The sequence below is a fragment of the Oculina patagonica genome, chromosome 13, assembly GCF_052425735.1.
Source record: "Oculina patagonica isolate OP01 chromosome 13, crgOcupat, whole genome shotgun sequence".
Lineage (NCBI taxonomy): Eukaryota > Metazoa > Cnidaria > Anthozoa > Scleractinia > Oculinidae > Oculina > Oculina patagonica.
The window spans coordinates 17,298,422-17,323,876 of NC_135770.1; the positions used below are offsets into that span (position 1 = coordinate 17,298,422).

The 25,455-nt window shown below is 37.7% G+C and overlaps 2 protein-coding genes and 1 pseudogene across 5 annotated transcripts in view; 1 reads left to right on the plus strand and 2 right to left on the minus strand.

The window, feature by feature from the left end:
• The first annotated feature begins 22 nt into the window (after positions 1 to 22).
• LOC144634676 (uncharacterized) overlaps positions 23 to 25,455 on the plus strand; it is a 44,979-nt gene continuing 19,546 nt past the window's right edge. The window contains exons 1-4 of one of the 4 annotated variants that reach the window (XM_078493704.1): positions 86 to 125; positions 1,200 to 1,230; positions 1,432 to 1,524; positions 1,860 to 2,598. In XM_078493704.1, the coding sequence (XP_078349830.1) occupies positions 1,201 to 1,230; positions 1,432 to 1,524; positions 1,860 to 2,549 (813 nt within the window). In that variant the 5' untranslated portion in view covers positions 86 to 125; position 1,200 and the 3' untranslated portion in view covers positions 2,550 to 2,598. Of the gene's footprint in view, positions 126 to 1,199; positions 1,231 to 1,431; positions 1,525 to 1,859; positions 2,599 to 25,455 lie in introns of those variants that run through there. The other 3 variants (XM_078493707.1, XM_078493703.1, XM_078493706.1) reach the window with 3 other exon arrangements.
• LOC144634671 (uncharacterized) lies at positions 10,995 to 12,096 on the minus strand (annotated as a pseudogene).
• Positions 18,917 to 19,992, minus strand: LOC144634713 (octopamine receptor beta-2R-like). The gene has a single exon (XM_078493750.1). It carries the CDS (start codon positions 19,987 to 19,989, stop codon positions 18,940 to 18,942), a length of 1,050 nt encoding a protein of 349 aa, XP_078349876.1. The 5' UTR covers positions 19,990 to 19,992; the 3' UTR covers positions 18,917 to 18,939.

Genomic DNA, 25,455 nt, shown 5'->3' on the forward strand with positions numbered 1-25,455 from the left:
AAAAGATCAACACATTAGAATCGAGGATGTATGAATAGGACGCCCCTGGTTTCATGTTTTTTTATTGATCGGCACAAGACTTTGGAGAACGGCCTCCAACGATTCTATTCCACTTTGAAACTCAGGTAAGTGTAAAATTAGAGCTCTGAACTGGGACAGTAGTCCATCTGAACGTTAACAAAATGTTTGGAAACTAACCGCCGTAGAGTGGTAAAAGCAATGAAATCTCGCCGTGCTCACTTTTAACTTATGTTTGGTTTGTATTCTTTTCACTGATGGTGTGCAGAATAGGAAAAAAACTCTACTGGATACGCTTTTTAAGCCTGTTTTTAAAATAGGCTTGTAGTGAAAGTCTGTTATACTTTTAAAACGAAGTTGTGTCGGTTTCGGATATCCCCACAATGCCACTTTCAATTTTGAGCTCTTAGCTTCGCCTTTTTTCTACATTTACAGACATGTTCTATTAAATTTTTCCTTTCATTTTTGTGTTTTAGTTGGTGAAGTAAATTATGATATTTTGTTTGATTTTAATATATTAATTTAGCTGTGTTCAGACTTTTTTTACTGTATATTGCTTACCACTGAAAAACGGAGGAAGTTCATCCAGTAAGTTTAAAGTATTACCTTATAGCAACGATAAAACAAAATAATTTGACCTGAATAACATTATAATTATACCAAAAACAAAACAGTTCAAAACAAGCTTACTTATAAATAGCGAGCATTACTGTGCAAATTAAAAACCTCCAAATGATCAACAAATTCTCTCAATCAATCGATAATTCTCAATCAATAATATTTATTTAAACATTCGGATTAATAGAGCAGCAAATTCGTAAAAGTGTATCGATTAAAAACAAAAAACACACGAAAACCTATATTATTTTCAAACTGAATTAGATTCGGCTCCCTTTCCATTTATATCGTGTAGAGGCGCATTTTGTGTGAAGTAACCAGAACTATACTGGAACTATAAAAACTAGGGAAGGCGTTGGTTTCAAAAGTTTTGAATTATCACGAGTCATTGAACAGAATGATTGAATTTCGTCGCGTACGTGGTCGTACGTGGGGAAGAACCTAACCGGGGCTCAATATAGCGCTGTCATTATTTTAATAATTTTGATGTCACTTTAATTTCACATGTCTTCGTATTGTGCATAATGTGAAAATCTAATTTCACTATCTGTGCTGTTTTGAAGCATGAGGAAAATGTCTTTGACTACTTCTATGGTAAACTAAGAACTTTTCATTGAAAACTCTTTCTTATTCTTCTGTATTTAGTCCAGATATTTCGCAGCACCATCACATGCTCTATATTTTCATTCACTTCTATTTGCACCGATTAAGTGCGCATTAATTTTTCTCATAATTACGACCGAAATCATTTATCCAACATTTACTGATACGCCTATACCGTTATTTTTCTCCCAGGCTTTGTTGCTGACGACTTTTCTGAAAGAACCTAAGATGAAGCTGAACTTGTTTTCTCTGTTGATTTTGTTCGCCGTGGTTGAAATAAAATCGGTAAGGTGTTTTCGCGATTTACAATTCAGTTAATCTACATAATATATAATAAAAATAATAATACATGTGATAATAATACATGTGATGATGATGATGATGATGATGATGATGATGATGATAGTAATAGTAATAATAATGATGATAAAAATAATAATAATAATAATAATATTAATATTAATAATAATAATTAAAAATATTAAAACAGAAACTTACCTATCAGTGTCAATGATACACTGTTATCAGAGGGGTCCTTTACATCCCTTTTAATGTTATTGAAACCTGGAGGAGCTCTTATTTATCTTATTTGCATGTTTCCATTTCTGTTTCCGTTCCAGTCTTCTGATGTTGTACATTTGCAATCAAACGGTTTTAAGGCCCGATCCTGTTTGGACTACCTGCAAATTGGCAAGTTCGAGAACGGCTTCTACTGGCTTTTTGATGATCAAGATAAGCAATACGTGGCATACTGTGATCTGTCATCCGAGCCGGGAGCAGCCTGGACCCTAGTCATGTCCTGGAACCGGGAATATAAAGATCTGGCTCAATTTAGTACCAAGCCTTTTCTGCAAGACGCACCAATCAACCACAACACTCCAAACTGGTACATCTACCGCCAGACTCTGGCTCGAATGAAAAGCCTCCGCAGCCGATCCACATACTGGCGGGCAACCTGCAGCTTTAACATCATGAAAGAGATCGATTACAGAGATTACCTCAGAGGCAAGTTCAGCGACTTTGACATCATGACCTATCTTGGTCATGGTATTTGCAAACCTGTGGATTATGTGAATATTCGTGGACATGCAGCGGGGAGTGGTACCACAGCAAGGTTCTGGCAGGTACTAAACACCCACATCCTGCACATCGACAGCAGTATCAGTGGTTGTGCCTTCATACCAACCGCTGGATCTGTTCCCAGCGAAGACAACTTTGGTTTCTACGGAAAATTTAACCAGAAATTCCGTTGCACCATGGGAGATGATCAGTCTACTAATTGGTGGTTTGGTGGCTACATGGCTGACTGACATTGAACTAGTCTTTATATACCGAAGACGCGGTGTCGGTTTTACTTTTTTGTGGGTGTTAGGGATAAAAAAATAGCATTTTTGGCTGATTGCATAAATCTAAAGACATTTAATATAGAAATGAGTGTACGATTTGAAAAACAGTATTAAACATATCTTTTAACAGCGAGAAACTGTGGAGTGATTACATTTTGTTTAAACCTTCTCAGTGTAACAAACGTGTTTTTCACTACACATTTTTAAATGTGTAGTGAAAAACACAATGAAACGCAATGAAATGTGTAGTGAAAAACACAAATTACATTTCTTTCGGAAATATAAAATACAAAACATATATGTACAATTTTTAAAAACTATTTACATATCGATTTATGATTTGGAATTTACATCATCCCTGGACTTCAAATTGAAGCCAAATTGAAAGGTAGATTACTCGAGCTTGGTAACGGAAATTGAGTATTTCTTAATTTTTACATCATTGACTTATTTGATCTTTTTTTTTTCTCTTGTTTGCTCCGGCTCTCAACTGCTTTTGACTCGTTCACTTTAAATCTTAAGCATGAAAGAAGGAACACTATCGAAATGAGTTTTCATGGTCAACATGGATAGCGGCATGGTTCGCGGGCGCGTACGTACGGCGTCCGTACGGAGTCGCGCAACATGGCGGCCATAGTGAAGCAAGAAGGCCGTATAAAGGCGGCCTTTAAAATTTAAAGAGGTTTGAAAAGAAAAACAAGAAGCAATGAAACAAAATGTGGCTGAAAATTACGTGTAGAAAGTAATCGACCGCCAAAAAAGTGGACATTGAGAGCCATAATCGATCGATGACTTTCGTGTCTATCTGTAAAGCCAGCATCGTACATGAAGGAGCATTCGAAAGCTAAATCGGGTTGATAGAATAAACAAACCATTTTATTGCTACGGGGTAAAAAAAAAAAAAAAGGAAAAAAGAAAAAAAAAACTGACCCTCTGGGGTTTGAACTCACGACCTCCGGATCCGCAGACTGGCACCTTACCGATTGAGCTAATCCGACATACTCTGTAATGCATGTCGAATATATCCTATATCAATCTAATAGATATTGTGGAGTCTACTAAACTGTTGCGAAACTATAACAGGATCGCGAAACTATTTTCTATTGCTAGAAAGCAGATAATTTACTGTACTCTAAAGTAATTTTTCGTGCCATGAGTAATGATTTTGCCCCGCTTTAAGATTATTATTTTTGTCGTACTGCTGACATTCAGTATAACCGTGAGCTATTTAAATTTGTGTCGCACCTATAAACCGCCATAAACATTAGTACTTTGGCCGCTTATTCACTAGAATGAAAACATTGTAAGCTCCAGTGAAAATTAAATAAATGGGGAGCTCCGCTTTTAGGCTTGCCTAAATCTATATATTATGCTGTTCAGTTGAACTCGATTTAAAATTGTCTCGTTTATAAAAGTTGCTTACCGTATGAGGTTACTTGATTTGAAAATCTCTTCATTGAATCCGCAAATGGAAGTTATATTTAACCTAAAAAACGCTTTTCGGTCAACTTAACATGATGAGGGTGGTGTGAACAAGGAATAACCAAAGAACTACAGTAGAAACCCGATTACTCGAACCTCCAGGGGAAACGAAAATTGTGCACCTCGAGAAATTGGAGTAAAATTACAAAGAAGTACTATCCAATAGGGGAACGAAAATTGGCTTGAGTAATCAGGAGTATCGAGAAAACCAGGGTTCGAGAAATCGGGACTCTACTGTACGGGTAGTCTCTTAACAGGGCTAGGTAAGAGCTTTACAGATCAGGTTGGGGAAGACATCCCCCGTCATTGTGTCATCTCTTGTATTCTTACAACATCGGTGGAAATCTTGGCACCACAAGTTCCTGATGGGAATAAAACACACCTGGTTGTCAGTAGTATCTATAAGAGATTTTGGATCTATCATTCACCCCTTAGTTGGGAGGCAGGGAGTATATACTTGGGGAGGCTATCTTCAAAGAGTGAAATCAAAATCAAGTTATTCTGTCAAATTCCGATAATAAGCCCTTGATTTATTTTTTGTTCAAAATGCCTTTTGGTTGGCAGTTGTTAATCGGCATATATATTAGGCCATAAGTGTTCCCAGTTAGTAGGCCACTTCTGACCAGCTTCTAGCTTTAAAGCCGCGCGTAGAACAGCGAGTAAACCCCTCGCTGTTTTTCCACTTACTGCCGGTTCTTCGCCCATATCCCATTTTTCACACTGTACCACAACTAACCGAATGCCTAGAACGGGCTAAACAAGATTCCTTATGGCCTTGTTGATGTATCACGCAGACCATTAATTATTGTACCACTTCAAATATTATCACAAGCAAAGACAATGCAAGCAGAACGCCATACAGAACGTTAAAAATGTGTTTGATCCACACTCGGTTGAGGGTCTAACATAGGGTTGGCGGGATGTAGCTATAGGATGAGACTTTTTTCGCTGGTGGGATGCGGGATGAAAGGAAATATATAAGCGGGGTTAGGGGTTGTGAGGGGCCGGCGGGAAGCGGGAGGTTGGATATCAGTTCATGGCGGGACGCGGGAATTCTCGCCGTTTTTCGGGCGGGAAACGAGATGGAAAACAGTCGAAACTAGGTAAACAATTCAGACAACTTTAAGCGTTCAACTGAAAGCTTCAAAGCTTCTTTCTTTTAGTATTCTGTCATCCTTTTATTCCTGTCACTATTCTCAAACTTTTTAAAACTGTAATATTCAAACCTTTAGTGATTTTGTTCAATGCCTCATTCGAGACTGAGTGCCAGATAATTTTAAATTAGCAAATGTAATTCCAATTAATTTTACAAAAAGGGATCCCAGACTAGTTTATCAATTATCGACCAATCTCCTTGTTGTCTGTATTTTAGTAACAGTTCATAGCCTGCGAGCAGGTTCACCTTGGGGAGAGTAATCGTGCTCGTTGGTTCAAATCTGCTTTGAGCTGCGCGCTTTGCCGAATTTGGAATTAAACTACACTCAGTCCAATTACTGTCACTTACTTTCCACAGCTTCGGTTGCGAATGGCTCTATTAGAGGTGCCTGAAGGGATAAAATGGGAACTGGGAAAATTTTCACTGGGAAAAATGGGATCAAATCTGCTAGCGGATTTGGTCCTCCCTTGCGAATTTGGTCCCGCCAGCAAAACTCATGTAACGAGTGGAAAAGTAATCAAACTTTTCTTTCGTACACTAGGGATCATCAACGAGTAAAAGCAAGACCAATTTTAGTAAAACGAATATAATATCGATGCGAATCTAGATGATCAAGAATTATTAAGGTACGTCCCAGTGTATAATGCGTATCGGAATTATGTTTTGCTCAACCGTAGCAACGTTTTCCAAATTTGGATTAACTGTGATTTTTTACCTGAGCCGAAAATGAAAAACTTAATTAACAATTGCGTTTTTGAAGTTTGTTGTTTACTCTAAAAAAAAAACAAGTTTAATTATAATTCCTTAGGCGTTTTAGGCCTAAAATAAATACTGGACAATAAGATTACCATTGGACTCTAATTGAATTGTTTTCTTTCTGTGTTAACTTCGAATTCTTTCTTTTTTTCGAATACCTTCTTAAGCGTGTTAACAGATACCGGTTATAAAACAGCAGTGCCGATAGAGCAAATACCAAGATTTTGAGAGGGTGGATGTCGCTATCCACCATTTCAAGCACTTTCCACCGGTATTGGCAAAGCGAACTACGCTATATCCACGGTAAAGTGATGGATAGAATATAATTTAAAAACTCAGAGATACTTTCTCAAGCCGCTATAATAAATGACGCTAAGAACATTAATAAATATTAAAATGGCGGTACATTCCTGGCGGAATGTTGTAAACAATACAAAAATGAGCTTGCTTGTTATAACGAATGCTTCATTTCCATTTGTGAATTTTTCTCGTGCGTTGCTATGGGCACTGCGACTTGATTGAAGAAGGCAGACATGCTCGTTTATCTATTTTTTTTTTCACAAGTTTGTTCTTCAATTCGGTTGATAACTTGTTGCCTGAAGTGGTTTGTTCCGCGAGTATGATTCGATTAAGTTGCGCAAAATACATCAGTGGCCGAAAACGTACATACGTTTGGCGTCCATCTTGGTGGCAAACAAGTGGCAAATGAATGACTGGAGTAGGAATGACACCATCGGAAGGCAGCAGCCTGAAACAGGTATAACGAAATTAAAGAGGTTCTGATTGAACCGTATATTGGTTCGGCAACTGTAGCCTTTTTAATAATTTGATCTCCATTTCACAGATTTGAGAGTCCTTGTGAAGGAAGGAATAGAAGAGAGGAAACTAGCGAACAAAACCACACACAGCAAGGTAAGCCCATGATTTTTTCAGAGCTCGTTCGTTTTTGCAGCTTCTCTGAATATCCTACGTAGTGTATTCGTCCAAACAACAAGGAATAGAAACACCTATCGCAATAGTGAATTGCTAGCCAGCTTAATTTCATTTTGTGGAACAAATACAAAGATTTAGACAAGCCTAAAAGCGGAGCTCCCCAGTTAACGCGGACGTCACGTTAATTTTGATTATGACATGACGGAAACTGCTCTGGGAACGAGAATTGCGGACGTCAAGACAGCCCTTTATATAGATAGATCGGTTCTTCCTCGCGTACGCATCAAAATTCAAAACTTTTGTTTACTGAGTCGTCAAGGCTAAAAAAACATCTAAATCTGGCAATTTTGTTGTAATTATCACAGATCTAGCTCTACATGATATAAACGAAAGGAGACCGGATTTAAGTTAAAACAGTTTTTCATATGTATGAATATTTGTTTATTATAGCAGTTGTAATTTGCGAAGTGGTGCTCATTAGCTTCAAGTTGTTCGACCGTTTTGGTTTCGTGCATAATTTTTATTTTTTTTTGGTATTCATTTATTTATTTATTCCATTTCAAAAGTTCAAGGACAGAGAGTTGATACAAAAATTTCAAAGAAAAGAAATGGAAAAGGGCAAGATATAACATAAAACGAGGAACATAAAAAGAACAAAACATTAACGTAAGAAGTGGAAGAAGTAACACATTAGTACTGAGCAAACTACCGTAATGATTCGATTTAGCGCCCGGGGCGCTTATTTACTTTTGGCACCTCAAGGGAGGGGCGCTTATTCGAGACAGGGCGCTTATTTAATTTTTGAGAAACAACCAAATGTATCTAACAATAAAAGGAACTGTAACAGTAAGAAATTGTTAAAAGTTCAGTTACTTTTAAATAATTTTTTATTTTAGTAGTAAATATGTACATGAACTGTACGGTGAACGGTCAGGAGCTTACCTAGTTGACGTCAATGACTTCATTAGGGGCAGTTATCCACAATAGGGGCACAAATTGGAATGAGGGTACTTATAAGAATGGGGGCGCTAATAAGAATGGGGCGCTTATTGGAATAGGGGCGCTTATTTACAAAAACACATTCGAAGGCGGGCGCTTATTGGAAGGAGGGCGCTAAATCGAATCATTACGGTAAAACCGGTAAAGCGCTCTGTTGAATGCTCAAGACCTCCAAGAATTCTTATGCAGATAACTAAGCGGAATTATTTTGTTCCTGGGAATCAAACGTTGTAATTTTCGAAGCGTCACACGCGGCGTAAATCTTGTATGTTGACCGTGCAGCCGAATAATGCAACTTAGCCAGGACGAATTGATTTTTATGCCCTTTTCCCCCTTATCCCCAAAAAGAACACCCACAGTGCTACCTTGCCCGAGCTCTGTTTACTGGGCTTCAATAAAGCACATCAAATGGTTGGACTAATATGGCTATGGGCAAAGGCCCATAGCCGCTTTTATTTAAACATCAAATTTCCTTTACAATCTTTCATAAGTAGTTTGGCCCAGTAAAGGTGTGGGCACTAAAATCGCCAAAGCATAATTTAAAAGAGCAGCACAACAAACAACCCTCAAGGCAGATAGCCAAGATTACAATTTTAACCGATAAGGCAACGGCCGCCCATGCAAACCGAAGCCAAAAAGTAACAGAGTACAAGAGAGGCAACAAGGCGGGACAGCCGCCCATGCTAACTTAACCCGCCTTGTTGCCCCCAACTTGTTTAAAAAGAAATTAAATTACTTTACCACTCGCGCATATTAAGCCCCATGCACCCAGGCCAACAAAGTACATAAGGGGCAACAAGGTAGGACAGTCGCCCATTCCCACTTAACCCGCCCTGTTGCCCCCTACATGAAGCTAACTTATAATACAACCTGACAACATACTCATGTTAACCCCTATGACCCTTACAGGAGCCTAGAGAAGCAGCCACCCATGCAAACTGCAGGCAATAAGTACGTGATACAATTAGCTATTAGCCCTTTAAGACACAAGGCTAGGTACCCTTATATATCGCTGGAAAGCGTTTGATTTCCGACGACCCAATGCACGAATTTGGGCATCAGACAAACCTCGATCTGCTGCATGAGAGGCAGCCCCTATGCGAAAACTATGGCCCTTATAACGGGAAGGAGCTAGGCCGCAAAGCTGAACGGCTGCTGAAAGGCGTTGAGAAAAATTGGATCTAGAAACAGGCAACCCATCGACTGTAATAAAAATAGGGCCTGGTTCAGAGCCTCGTAAGGTTAAATACTTAAACAATAAATCAACCGGACAAGAATGAGGGTGACGGGAAACCACTACTGAAAAGGGGCGCTCATTATAACTATGTTTAAAATTTCCAAATGCCACCTTAAATGCGGTCAGTTCACCAGCAGCATTTAACAATTTAGTGAGCTGATAAAGTTGGAGAGGGGAAGAAGCGCCTTGCTTAGAAACTGAGGTAATTTCTCCAATGCGTAAAAAGGCATAAAAAGCCAGTGAGCACAGCCAGTGAACCTTCAAGAGAGGATGCGACAGCAACAAGCTTGTCTAATATAGGAAGTGTAATGGGAAGACGAGATCCAGGCGAAAGCCCACTTTCCCATACCCCTTAGGCATTTGAGAGACATAAAAAACTTTGGAGGTGTCAGAAAAACCCATTAACTTATGACAATAGCCAAGTGCTGAGAAATAAGTATTTACAGTGGATGGGGCATAACTAGAATTATACAAATAAGCTACTAGTTGTACCTATCGGTAAGTGCCAACGAGCGAAATACTCATGTTTGTTCATAAGAACAGATATTGAATGGTTTTTGATAGAACTATATTTGAAATAACCACTGATATGGTAAATTGTATTTTAGGTAACATGCGAAAAAAGTGCTATTTCTCTGGTGTTCATAAATGACACTGGCTTGATAGCCTGCGTAGCAGGCGCCGTAGTTTCCAGTCTTTCCAGCTCGCGTATTCTCGCGATCGCGCACTCTTTTAACACACACTAAAAAACGTACACAGATGTCTGCTACGCAGGCTACGGGTTTGACAGATTGATAACGTACTCTTGACAAATCTTTAAATTCTTTTCAACGTTAAAATGTCACAAAATGTAGGCAATAAATGAGGTTTAATCACTGTTTTTTAAATACAACACGCGATGGTTAAAATGTTTCCGTCCACAAAAGGGATAGTTGCATTTTAGGAACTTCTTATAAATCAAATCCCAAAATCAAAACTGCTAAGATGCTTTTTTAAAAATATTTTTCAGTAATCAGAGACAGTAATGCACGAGTCAGATTTTAGTTTCGCATGCGAAGTGTCATGTTTAGTTACGCAAAACTTGAAAAATTTGAACAGAAAACAAAACTTGAACGGTCAAGGATTATTTGGAGACAAAATTTTTATTCAAGTTAACACTACATTTGCCGTTAGAAGCTTTCTTGTGTGTATGACATGCAGTAATTTTAGTGAGCGTCGCATTGAATTGATGTTATTCCTACGCGAAGCGAAAATGCGTGCCAAATAAAATATAAACGGTATTTGATTTGGAATAAATCATCGGTCAAACAATTACTATAAACACAATCAATACTAAAAGGAAGCATTTACCCGACTTCAGCATTCTCATAAGTCAAGAAAACTCTATTTGAAGTCAACAGTCCGCTTTTGATTTTCATGTCTCTCTTCGATCGTAAATCAAAGGACTCCAAAGTCGAAAGATTATTTCATCGCATTGAAGACCTTGATGTTCATTTTTTCGGCGGTCGAATATTCTGTAGGGTATTCTCAGTCTTTCGATTTATAATTCCCTAAAGGTGTATTTATCGGTAAAGGGATGAATGAACACACTGAAAATTTTAACAGCGAGCCGCGTGGACGCCATTTTGGTCATTTGCTCTCTAGCAAGGAGTGAGAGACTGGGAACCAGTTGGGAAGAACAATACAACCCAAATATGGGGTTTACTTACACCCAAATATGGTCAAAAAAAAAGTCCCTTACGCAGAACTTAAGATTTCCTCTGCCTATATACTCATACGCACACGGCTCTATGATTCTGCCGCCTCGACAGCCTCACCTCTTGGCTCGGCTGTCTCGTTGGCAATAAACAGAGCTATGACAGATGGTGAGATAGGAAGTGCCAAAAAGGGTGTTAAAATACTGAATTATAGAACTGATGAAAAATTTTCCAAGCACGCTGATGTGTTGGAATAGACAAGGGCCGAAGACTTGAATGCAGCAGAAACGAAGCTACTGATGCCAATAATTGAGTGGCTGCAGATGTTGAGGGATCTCTGTGGGGAATGAATGCATGTGAGCTGGTGCCAGCTGCCTGAATGTCTGCAATTGCAACCGACAAACGAATCAGCTTGTTTGTTGTGTAAACTCGGAATATGCTTAGCTTTGAAGTGCACATTGTGACGCAAACACACCAGCACCAGTTCACGTACAAAGAACCTCAAGTCTTTATCCCGACAAGACGGTTTATTAATAACGTGTACTAAGGCCTCATTGTTGGTAAAGAACAACACTCGGCGATTTTTCATCTCATGTCCCCACAGGTGCAAGCTTAGCACAATAGGATAAAATTCTAAATATGCAATATTGCGATGCCGCCAGTTATCAGGCCATTCCCCATAGCACCAATTTCGACCAAAAACAGCACCAAAACCAAGGTTGCCAGAGGCATCGGTATACTGCTGGAGTCGATGAGAATCATGTCAATCATCCGAGAGAAAAATGAACGACCATTAAAACCCGAAAGAAATTTTTGCCAAACTAACAAATCTGCTTTCACCTCCCTAGACAACTTAAATTGGAAGTGAGGGCGCTTAACACCAAGTGTAAGGTCAATCAAACGGCGCAAAAAAGCCCGACCGGGAACAACAACTGAACAGGGAAAATTCAGTTATCCTGTTAACGACTGAATCTCCTGCAGGCTAACCTTGCGGCGCCTAAGAAATGCAGAAATAAGAGTTTGACACTTGTCTAACTTTTTTTGTGGCAACCGGGCCTCCATCAATATGGAATCGAGCTCAATGCCAGCAAAAGAAATAATTTGGGATGGGCCGACTGTTTTCTCAGGTGCCATGGGAATGCCCAAATAGCTACAGAGCATCAAAAATAAATCTAATTGTTTCTGACATAGGTCCTCCCTAGGAGAAATTATTAAGAAATCATCCAACAAGTGCAAAATATGAGGAATATGCAACTTGAGAGCTTGAGCAACCCATAGGCATACACCGGTCATAATAATATAATCCTCGCCAACATATTCCAAAGAGATTGTAATCCTGAGGGTGAATAGGAATAATCCGAAAAGCATTTTTGATATCAGTCTTGGCCAAAAAACAACTCGAGCCTACAGTCTTAATGCGCCGAATGGCATCCTCAACGGTGGCATAGGAAACACTTGTGTTGTCTGGCGAAATTCCATCATTCAATGATGAACCCTTAGGAAATGAAAGGTGGTGAATTAAACGGAATTCTCCCTCGCTTTCTTGGGGACTAAATCCAGAGGGGATACGCGATATTCTGGAAAAGGTGGCGAGAAAAAAGGACCGGCAAGCCTATGAGCGTCCAGCTCTTTAGAAATTTTAGCATCCACAGCAGTGGGATTTTGTGTGGCTGACAGTAAATTGTTAGAATGACAAGGAAACCGGGTTCCCTCGTAATGTAAGGGAAAACCCCAAGTAAAACCAGTCCCTAAATATTGCACGATTGAATTGTCATACCCAGAAAGGAATAATAATAAGTTACTAATTTTTACGGGTGTTGGCATGTGAGGGTGGGTTGGCCTGGGGCAAGGATGATCCACTAGGGGACTTATTGGCTCTTCGCACCTGGGAGGGCAATTTGGAATTTCCTCTGGGGCCACGGAAATTACAATGAAGAGCCCGGTGAGCCCCATCGCATTTACAGCAAGTATGCTTAAATGAGCAGCCAGTGCAGTCACCACCCCGATGATATTTAAAGCAGTAACCCCTGGGACACTTATGAGGGAAACCGACTTGGCACTGTTAACTGAGGCTGGTGGTTTCTTAGCTGCTTTGGAGAGAAAAAGCGTGATAAAAATCCTATTTCCATGGAAATATTTTATTTATTCTCCTTAGTGTTATCATAAGTTGCTAACCTTGATCTTATCTTTTTTCTCCTTAGTGTTATCGTTAGTTACTAACCTTCTTCTCTTCTTTTTTCTTCTTAGTGCTATCATTAGTTACTAATCTTGATCTATTTTTTTTCCTTAGTGTTATCATTTGTTACTAACCTTATTCTCTTCTGTTTTCTCCGCAGTGTTATCATTAGTTATTAACCTTCATGTTTTTTTCTTTCTCGGCAGTGTTTTCATTTGTAACTAACCTTGTTCTCTTCCTTTTTTCCTTAATGTTATCATTAGTTACTAATCTTGATCTTTTCTTTTTTCTCCTTAATGTTATCATCTGTTTCTAACCTTGATCACTTTTCCTTTTTAATCGGGCGTGGCCGATTTATAATTTACCCTTTGATCGTCCTAGACGATAGTCTCCTGCCGGCCAAAAACGACGGAGATAGCCTGGGCCAATCGATTTCATTTCAGTTTTGACAGTAAATCGTTGTAGGCACACTGGGTCGACTTTTGGGCTAATCTGCAATCTGGTTCTCTTCTTTGCTTCGGCGGGAGGACAGAGAAAAAAGCTTAAGGGGTAAAGTACCAATAATCACCATTGTGAAACTGTAGTTGCTTTGACAAGCTGAAGCTATTCTTGTAAATAAAAGGGGTAACGTCATTCATGTCACGCAATGTTTTTGTGGTAAACTTTGAAACTAGACGCTTTGCTGGTTTCTACAAATAGGCAATAGCAGTGTGATCTGGCGGTACATTTTTTTTGAGGCGGACTCCACTTTAAAACCATTTTTTTTATATATTTAGCAAGAAGTGTGTCGATTTTCATTTCCGCACAGTTGGGCGTCAAAGTCGCCTGTCACAAAGAGTAGAATGTTTGCACAACATGTTTTGAATATATTTTAGATTTGCCTGGTGACGTTAGTAAGGCACTTCTCAAGACGTCAGCAAAACATTGGCAATGTACAGTATTGGTGTGAACTTGAATGGAATTTTTTTACGAGATCGGTAAAGCTATCGAATGAAAAGATGACTTCAAAATGAAAACTTCGAATAATTATAATTAAATACCAATTGAATTTTATTTTAATTAAATTTTATCACGGCCTGAATGCATGTCATGGCTTTGAAAGTCTTCGATTTCAAAAGGTTGCTTGGTCTCATTTTCGATAAAAAAAATTCATCTGAAACATTTTGCCTGTCGTGTGACGCACGTTAATCTGGTTTTGAATAGTTTGAAATTGTGTTTTTAAGATTTTATTCTTGACTGCTATTATGTAACTCTTGCGAAGAAAGATTTAATTGATGAGGAACTAGTACTGTTATTTTCCGGATATTCCGATCTTTTATTCGAGAAATGAATTATTTTTTGGCTCGTCATTCAAGCGTTTTGAGTTTAGTTTTGGAATCGGGGAAATTTATTTCCCGTTGAGGGATGACCCGACATGGCAGAATATGAGTGGAACTTGAATAGGGCTGGTAGCCGGCCGAAACAACCGGCTACTTGCCAAACTTTGGCCGTCTACTTTCGTCTCTCTTTACCCTAAGCTTTGACAAAAAATAAATAAAATAATGGAAAGATGCCGCAAAAATACTGCACGACATCCGTGTCTAATGTCTGAGTCGAATTGTAAACGCATTGCAAGAGTTTTTAATATGTTCACCTTTAAAATAAAACAGCGAAACGCAATGCGGTGAAATCTACATCTTTTGATGAGAAATTCCGGAAGTGACATCTGTGTTCAAAACAGGAATTTTTGCACAACTTAAAGTTCCGAAAAAAAGACCACATGTTTTGTAAAAATCACAGACAAACATGATCAGAAAAATAAAACAGGCCAATGGGTTTTATTCACGAAAATACAACTTTCTTAAGAAAGAGTTTGTAAACAAGACAGTGGAATCAAATTACATTTCACACGAAATTTGCATACATTTGAACTTGCAAAAAAGAAGCATCTCTGCCGAGACATAATAGCGAATCCTTGCATTAATAATCATTGTATTCTGATTTGATTGTTATTTTTTATGTATTTGAACTATTTGAAAGTGGTTCTCATTTTCATTCACTGCTTGAAGTATTTATAGACGTGAAAACATTCACTTAATCAAATTACATTCTGTACGAAATATTTTGAATCCTTTCGTCCCGAAACTTTGCGAAATTTGAAATCTTTGTTGGACAGTACTGCATAAAAGCAGGTCATAGAATTGAATAAGAAGATAGGAACCATATTGATAAAGGACATTTGAAACCTTTAATTTGGCTCATTTTGACGAAATTCAGGATTTTCAAAGACTGCCAGTAAACGGCTGTATCTTTTCTGTCTCTAACGATTTTGCTGCGGTTTCGAGCAAGCTTATTTTTCAACATATGGTAGCGGGCAGAAGTCGGTTCGTTCTGAATTTTTCAATACGATATACAAGTTACAGGTCAATATACAGACCCTCTGTAAAGTAAAAAACGTTTTGGGAACAAACCATTGTGAACTTATTTTCTATGTTGATCAGTAAAAATCCTTACTACGACATGGGGCTTGTTATCAAGTTCGTAAGTACGTTAATACTGCAAGGTATATAACCTCAGATAATTATTATCAAGTGTGTTTTGTTTTATTAGCGGTTTATACTCTAAGGTCTTGGTATAGGAGATCAAAATTAAGGCAAATTTCTGTTATTCTCTAATTGCTTGGCACATATTAGTACGCGCACAAACGAAAAACCAAGAAAAAAGGATACTGAAACGGTCAGGAAATGTATGCAAACATTGAATTGAATGAAAAAGGCCGAAAATAGCATTTTCAAGCATCTAAATTCACCCAAAACGCTGGTGAGGATGCAGGTAATTGGAGTAGAAAGCTCAATGGGATAGGGTGGAGTAAAAGACTACAGGAGAGGGGAGGGAGGGGAAGGATGGGACTAGAAAGAGAGGGACAGGTGGGGGTGAAAGGCTAAGGAGAGGGAAAGGGAGGGAGAATTAAAATCTATGCTTGGTTATATCACGCAACCTTTGACTTCTGTTGTTTTCTCACAAGAACAAAACTTAAGGTGGGGTTCTACCTGAATTTGAATGAAATTTTAAGAGATTTAAAGAAGGGATTGAAGAAAAAAATGGAAACGCACTCCAGGTTGTCAGGGGACTGTTTGGTGTCCGTCGGCCAATTTTTAACTTCAAATTCTAATATTTCTTATTTGTCTAAATTTTATTAATCCTTTGAGAAAATCTATCGCCTTCCCGACATCCCCCAAAATCGCCCAAAATTAACAAAATACTGCAAAAATAAGTAAAGCTTTTTTGGATTTCTTGAAACGCAGCTGAAATGGTTTTCAGTATTTTCCAGCCCTTATACTTTGGGTCAGTACTACTATTCTTCATCAGTTGCTATTACAGTAATGGTATGAAACAAATACCTAATCATTGGTCAACTAGTTGTGACCATTTTCTTGACAATAGTAGTTACCTGATAAAGAGTATTGCGAAAAGGCTGCACTTTACTTAGTGTTAAAAATTTATATTTTCTAGTCGTCTAGCTCAATCGTTTATTTTTACATGTATTGTGCGAAATATATTTATAAATTGAGAACATTATGTCATTTAGTAATAATGCAATCTTGAAAACATTCCAGATATTATGTTCTACCAGGGTCACAGTCATGCAGACTGTGACTTACGCAAACCTCCCACTGAGTGTTACTAAAGTGACTGTTTTTTCCAGTGATTTTTACTGTACTGTACCCCCCTTTCTTAATTATTAACCGCCCGATTTTAAGCTTCTCAAGCTTCTTGTTCTCTTATGTGTTATCATTAGTTACTAACCTTGATCTTTCCCTTTTTTCTTCTTAGTGTTATCAATTGTTACTAACCTTGATTTTTTCTTTTTTCTCCAAAGTTTTATCATTAGTTACTCACCTTGTTCTCTTCTGTTTTCTCCTCAGTGTAATGATTATTTACTGACGTTGATCGTTTCTTTTTGCTCCTTAGTGTTGTTTTGAATAGGTGTTTTTATTGTTCTTTGACATTTTTATAACTATTTTTGCCCTTCTGACCCCACTGCACAGAGACTGTCTTGCTGGAAACAAGACTGTTCTTTTTAGTTTAGTAATAATAACAGTTTTACTATACAAACTACTACACAAACGGAATGTTTGTTTTTTACATTGACCGAAAAAAAGTCAGAACATACAGTACAATGATAACGTTAGATCCTATGGCTGTCTTTTGCTAAGTCAGTTTTATTGGTCTGTTTATTTGATTTAGTTAACTTTTTATTTATTGTTACATATATTTATTATTGTTAATTTATTTGTACATTCATCCAAAGGATTTATTTCTGGTTGAAAACAAAAAGAATGATTTGCATTAAAATAGCCAGGACCTTTGAGTATAAAGAATGCGGTGCCAACGTTTTAGGCCGAACGTTAGAAAGGAGCAAAGCATTGAGTTCGATTGTGGTGAAAAGCAACAATACAAAACACAATAATTTTCTGGCATTATGTGCATAGTGTACAGTAGAACCCAACCTTATTAAAGACTACCCGGTTAAATCTAGCGGTGCGTCACGTGACACAAAGCAGCCTAAGTAAGTAAGTAACTACTTATTATCTTTTTCCATTGTCAGCCTCGCACTTCTCAAAATTTATTCCTTTTTAAAAACATGATTTTCTTGGTCATTAGTGTTTCCTTGCGGCACTTCTAGTAAGCTAGAAAAGAAGGTATTCCTGCAACTTAAGGATGGACCTGTATGGGAGTACATCAGTCCAACCCAAAGTTTATTTGTGCATTTTCAATTCTCCCTGAAAATTTAACAAAAAACAAATCTGAATCCAGAACTAACTCCTTTCTCATTATTTTGTGAGGCTTATCAGTTCATTAAAATTCTTTGATGCAGATAAACTGCATATATTCGAATAGCGTTGGCTGCTAACTGTAACATAGCATATCTCAATGCTTACTGTAACTTAAATTATTATATAAGGAGATCCCAGTGTACTCAGATACTCAAATAATAGATATATGTACATGGACTATGCGTGGTCAAAATAGCTGATCTCTCAACATGGAGACTAAGGGCCCACCTGTGAAATAGGGTATATTACAATCCGTTTACAAACATTCTAAGTAGTTCAGGTGTGTGGCATGTTCAAGCCATGGGCTAGGGATAGGGTGGGAAAGGAACAAGGCGAGATAAAGTTTGTTGGCTAGCAGCGAAGGAATGAGTGAACCCGAGAATCGTGTTCAATGCCTGGAAATTGAATGACAGTAAAATGCAAACCAATTCTGATTGGCCCAACCTACAGTTTGCTTTACAAACGCATGTGATCGTCACTGATCTTAAGACCGTGAAACCCTACCCTGTGTCGTATTGCATGTCACACAACCCAAACGTAATCAGTTAATGGTTCTCATTTAAGTGGACGTAAACTGGTCTAAACTAACAAAAGTCAGAGCAAACAAAAACCAAAACAGAAAAAATTATTGTTCAGTTATTATCTATGTATAATTCGATACATTACTGAGCTTTGTTCAAAGTAGGTGCAACAAAACTGCGCTAAATATTCGATAAAAGTTGCCACGTCTTGTGATAACATGGCTTGGTTTAACATTCTTATAATTATAGGCAAGACGAAAGTCTGTGATAAATTAGTTTAAGCTCTTTTCGTTTGTGACCGATTTTTATATTGACTTCCCCATGGGCTGTCTATAAATGTTTTATTTACAACTACGCTAAAGTCATAGGAATATTTCTAATTATTTGTATTGTTAAAGTAATGTGATTTCCGGTCTTCACTCAGTACACTAAAGTTTTGTCGTCGGAAAAAACATTTTACTTTTATTTCTTTGCTTCTGATGTCATTTTGCAACATGATGAAGTTCTACATATTGCAGGCTCCTCTTTTATTGCATTAAGAACCTTTTGTTGTCACATGGAAGTTGTGTCAACCATTTGTTTAACAAATCTTGTTTTTTGTATCTCGATCCATACTTGGTTTCTCTGTTTCCAGTCCTTTGCCATCGATAGCTCTTGACTGACGTTTCATCTGAGCGGATACGGATTGACTTTTTTGTTCCAGTATGCTCTCTAATGGCATGCTTGTAGATGTTCTCTTGAGAGGGCGATTCCGTAAGGCGAGTCTGAAGTCGCGTTTAAAAAAAGTATAGAGCAGAGGGTTGGCGATGGACGTCATGTATCGAATAATGGCAAATGCTTGAGCGGCTTTTTCAATTGATGTTGAAATGCCTGACTTCAGGTAAAGGTTGACGTAGATTGCTAGCATGATGGTGAAATATGGCAACCAACAAAATGCAAATATCGCTGCCATGGATGTAAAAACTAAGACACACTTTCGGTCGTTGTTGTTCTTCTGTTGCAGGCTTGGTGTGTCTCTGTGAATTGACGGCCGTTCTCGTTTGGAAATTGCTTTGAACATGGCAGTAAATGCATAAATCATAAATGTGTATGGGACAAAGAATACCATGACAATGCATACTGTAGCATGGATAATGTTCCAAATATAGCGTGAATTGCTTTCATTCCAAAATACAGGGACGACAGCAGCAAACGCAGACGTAATCCAGATCCCCAGCAAAACTTTCAACACCGTTTTCTTGGTAACCAGGTAGTGTCTAAGTGGTTTGATGATTGCCAAATACTTTTCTGCGGTTATGATGAGAATGTGATAAGCAGCGGATATGGCCATAAGTGTGTGTAGGACGTACATCCAATACCCAAAGTGTTTTATCATGACTGGTGGTACAACGTGAAAAGAAAATATTATGAAGTATGGAATGTTGATGGCTCCTGTCATGAAGTCGTTAATCGCCAAACTAAGTAACAGGTAATTTGATGACGTACGAAGGCGTTTTCTTCTGTAAAACATGACGAACACCAGTCCGTTCATCAGAGTTATCACTATAGCAACGGGAAGAAGTTTGCTTAAAGCTTTAACCCCAGAGTTAGGTTCCTGTTGTAGGCCCGACGACGAGCTGCTGTTAGTCATGATAAGTCCAGGGTACAACCAAAAATGGAAACACAGAGATCTTAAAACAAAAAAACATGAAATTAATAGATTGCTAATAGTATTGATAGATTCTTTTCAAAATCCAATTGCTGGACTGGTTTGAGGCTGCAATAAGTGCATAACAGGTAACGCAAACTAAAGGGAAGTAAGATATTTTGTTAAGGAAACAGAGATTCTCGTACACCTTAATAACCAGTAGGGTTACCTTACCTTACACAATACGGCTGTTGATTGTTTCAAAAATAATCGTAATTTAAAATTACGTCACAACTGCCAACTTAGACATATTGCACTTTCATACTTTGTCTATTTTCCCATTCCCTATTCCCTATTTCCTATTCCTTATTCCCCATTCTCCATTCTCCATTCCCTATTCCCTATTCCCTATTCCTCATTCCCCATTCTCCATTCTCTATTTCCTTTTCCCTATTCCTCATATTCCCTGTTCCTATTCCCTATACCAGCGGTCGAAATTTGAATATTTTCTTTTGTTATCATGATGAGAACATTATCAAGCGTACTGATTCAAGTCTTGTCTTATCTTATTTCTTCTTGAAAGTCTTCTCTCTTTAATCAAGTACAACCTAGTCATAGCAATTTAATTTTTGTTATTACTCAGCTCGGTTAGTTTATTTCTATTTTGAGTAGTTTTTTTGTCTATTTTAGTTTATTTATTTTATGTAATAATTATTTCTGTTTATTTCAGGAACAGGACAACTTTCTTTAATTTGACAAACAAATTTCGACGGTTACATCCGTCATCTTCAGTGCAACGGTTGTTAATACAAAGTGGACTTGTATAGCGTAAATGTGAGCGTTAATTTACGTTACATGACAAACGCGAATAAATTTGATTTAAACTTTCAACGGAACAACAAATACAAAGTGCGCGTGCACCTGGCCAAAAGAGCCTTTGGTCAGTGCGCCTACAAAGAAAGAGTTAAGTTAATATGTTTGACCTGTTTATTCAGGTCGGGCTTTTCCCAGTTTATATACATCGCTTCTTTTAGCTTAATGCAGATTCTAAAACCTCAAAGCAGTCTGTAGATGTTTAAATATATTGGAAGATCTGTTCAATGGTAAGTGCTCGTGCACACGCGTAGAAAAATGCCGGCTTGTTTCTCCGATGTAACAAGCATTACAACTTGCACATGAAAATTTGTATACAACACACGTGCGGAGACTATCAGGGACAGAATCTTTTACATTAAAAAGGTTCTTAATTTTAAAAGTTGAAAAAACAAGTTTGATATCAATGGACTTACAATTAAAGAACCATATTTCCAAAGTACTAAGCGGCCTTGACATCTACATTTTACACAAGACCATCGCTCACAATGTAACGAAAGCTGCAAAAAAGTTTATCAAAACACACGAGAAGAAGCTTAAAGAACACTGTTCTCCCGTTCGCCTCAAGCGAAGTTCTCACAAATCTTTCTTCGCTTGACCCCGGCGAGGGCTCGATCCGAAGTCCAGCATACTAATCATTAGCCCACCGCGCCACCCAAATATAAACTTAGGGGACTTCTTATTGTCGCATAACTTAGGAGAGATCAGTAAATAAATCATTCAGAAATAGCACTGTTCTACCCTTGGTAGTGCCTTTTACGTCTTTCAAGTTTTGATGAATCCTGCTGCTCCCGGACAGCTGTCCCCAGCTGGTCAAATCGTAAAATCATTATAAATTTCACCTGTGTTTCGCTTAAATTACAGAAAGGTTATTTGGACATATTCTTATGAAAACCGCGGCCTGGTTACACTATCACGCGAATTTCGGGGTGTTGTCGATCCATTTCCAGTCTTCCTTCTTATTTAAGTCAGCATTCTCTCTCGTTACTGAACGATGGAGTTTGGTCGTTTGACCCAAGGACACTGCAAGGGTGTAGGCATCGATTTATATAGGCTTGAATTTTCCTGGCGATATTCTTTGCGTCGATTTGCCAAGTTTCAGCTTCATACGTCAAGACTGTCTTCACATTGGTATTAAATATCCTAAGTGTCATCGTCAGTAACATCTCCTTAGATCTCCACTCAGAATATCAAACAGAAGATATAAAAACCCATTTCTTCTTTCGTCTTTGAACTAGTATCGTATTCTATATTTAGCAATTATTGGATGAGGCTGAGTATCATATCATACGAAAGCCGAATTCAATAATTGTTTAATTATTCATTCAAAATATTTCCAGAGCTCCAAATGCACAAAATGAATTCAATAGGGTTTTGACAGTAGGCAAAGTACACAAATACACAGCAACGTTCGCTTTTAAATTTGATTTAAACTTCAAAAACTCGGTTACCTTCATTAAATTTCTTGTCCTTTATAATGTCGATATTTAGCACTTGCTTGAAGTATCTATTGAAGCTAAATCTGATGACACAAAGCGATGTTTTCGAGAACAGTTTTCCATCGTTCTTGCTTACTTCGACGTTAGATTCGACGTAGAATTTTCGTAAAACCGCTCCAAGTCCTCCGCTGTGGCTGGATCAGGAATTTTTTCCTCTTGAAGATATGCTTTCAAAATCGATCGATTCCCCTTCGTTGATTTTTCCGTGTTTCGACTTTCCTTGTCTTCTAATAACTTAAATATTTTACCTCTTCGTAATGCTCAAATCTAGCGGCCATTTTCGCGCTTTCAACCTGCTCGGCAGCAAAAAAAATATTCACGTATATTTTAATATGCATTTTATGTATATCACGGATTTGACTAGAACACAGGGTTGAGATACGTGAAATGAATAACAAGACCGCTAATATGAAGTCCCGCTCGGCAAAAATCTTCTGTTGCAGTTGAATACAATCAGTTTTATTTACATTACTAAATACAGCATTTTGCTCTTTTCACCTTCTATACTAGCATTACTCAGATTTACAGTAGAGTTTGCTAATAGTTAACTGAAAAAAATGTGCTATGCTGCGGAAACCATTATCATATATAACAGAGAATATATTCTCTTTACAGAGTGAAAAAAATAGAGAGTTTTCTGTCATATCATACCAAGTTTCGTGTTTGTTGACTGCAGCCCCTTTAACTAAGATATATCCACATTTTACACACAGCCCGCGTTATCACTCAGCAAAATACCGCGTATAATAAATACATGGAAAGAATAGAGAACATTATCAATGTTATTCCAAAGCGCAATTCAATCTTACTTACTTGGTTGTCCTTATTCTGGTACAATGCTGTGTTATTAAATGCCAACCTTAGAACATTATGAAGACAGGAAGTTTCAAGTTAAAATTATCTTCTGAGGCTGTGCACTTGTTCCTCTTCAATGATGGATCATAACTTGAAAATATGTTTCAAACATTTGATGTATCTGTCGTGTGCAACTGTACATATACTAAGGAATATTATTCCCTTTATATATATAAAAAAAACCAATAATGTAATTGGCTGTATGATGTTGTTAGCACTAAACGTCATTAGTTTAATTGGATCGTGTTATTTAATTTTAATGGAGGCATATTTACATCCCTTGCCAGACCCTCTGGCTTGTTTTGTTTACAGTTCTATATTGGATATGACGTATTTATAATAATTCGTGAAGAAAAAAGTCACGAGCGAAGAAATGACTCAAATTTCCACTCAGTGGAAAGTTTTGCAAAGGTTCTGATTGCTAAAATAAAAAGTATTGGTGTTTTCAGCTGGCAGCTAAAACTTCAGATCAAGAGATAAAGGCGTCGTTTTGTTTGTTACGTTCATGAGTATTTCGTCTTTGGGTTGTTTACGTAATGCAATAATAGCAGTTATTTGACAAAGTATTTTTACAGCCCCATGCAATTCCTTGATTAAAATGCGTGGCTACACTTTGTCAATAAACTGGTCTTAACTGCTGATGCTCTTTTTCCATGCGTTTGACATTTTTGTACTACTGCCGTAATACGCTCAACATATAAACTAGTGTGAAGGCGTACAGTTTGTCCACCACCTCAGGCCTTTGTCATTAATGTATATAGCTAAGGGCTCCTAGAAAATTAAAAAATGGAAAAATAAACCATCCACGACATATATAGAAACATTTCTTGTCGCTAAAGCTAAGATTATTATTTTTTTAGCGTTGTAAAAACCTTTTTGAGCTCGCGGTTTAAATTGAGATAAGGAGATAAAGTAAAAACTCGCGAGTAATAACCTTACATTTGAGAACCTGTTAGGCTAAAATTTGCAAATTAGACCCCCTTTTTATAAGAACCCATTAAGCCTAATGTTATGTTATAAATGTTTAGTGCTTCATTTTTATTTAATAAATAAAGAAGCCTAAGCCATGTTTTATACTGTCATAAAACACGACTGGCATTTGACAACACGAGAGAAATGTAGAAAACATTCGCCTGCGGCTCATGTTTTCTACATTTTTTGAGTGTTCTCAAATGCCCGGAGTGTTTTATGACAGTATAAAACATGGCTTAGGCTTCTTTATTTGCTTTATGATATAGATTTTAGACACCGCGAGTGAAAAGTTTAATTAAAAATATGTACAACAAGAGCGAGTAAACAAAGATGAAAAGCAGAAAATAGTTTACGGGAAGACCAGAAAACTGACGCAATTTCATTCAGTATTCGACGTAAAATAAGGCTAAGCATTTCAGGTAAGTTTGTTACCTTATAATCTTGATCTTGTCTTTTTGAACTTCGATAAACTTCACCGACTGCACCGAGTGCAATTTCGTCTCAGCATAATATAGTAGTCTCGATGACATCCGTCCCTTGCTTCGTTCGACTTGAACAAGGCGTATAATTTCCAGAAAAGCTATTGCTTCGGATATTCCCGTAAACCTCAATTGTTGTCACAATCAAGTTCCAGCATGAATAGACGATTTAAAAGGAGATTGTCGAAGAAAATCTTCGAAAGAAAACTCTCTCGCTCGCTTTCCTTGCGAGTTTCATTGAACTCAAGCAGTGGACACCGCGCCACAATTTTTCCCGCCTTACTTCGTTTACATCAAAATGAAATGTCCAATGGATTTATACTTAAAAAGGAATTTAATAAAACAATTATTCCATTCGCCCTTGTTGGATACGAGTGGTTATAGCCAACGAACAGTCAACGACGCGCGAAGCACTCGAGGAAAGCTGACGAAAAACAATAAAACATGATTTTTCTATGTTTTATACTCTGATAAAACATAGGTTTTTAGCCAATCAGAGCGCGCGTAGACTCCTATCTATATTATAATAATAAATACAGTACTTAGTTTTTTCAGTTGTGTAATGGCTTGCTTAAATGTTGACAGAAACTTAAATTAAAAATTTTCAAACAAAATTGAGTCGCTTCTTACTTGCATCTGAGGTTGCTGAAGCAATCAAAAGTTAGAAATGGAATTAATGAATCGTGAGTAAATGAGTGATTTACTTTTGGCGATGAAATATATGTCCTATCACTACACCAAAGAACTAGAGTGGTTCATGCGGACGAACGACGATGTTTACCTCAAAAATA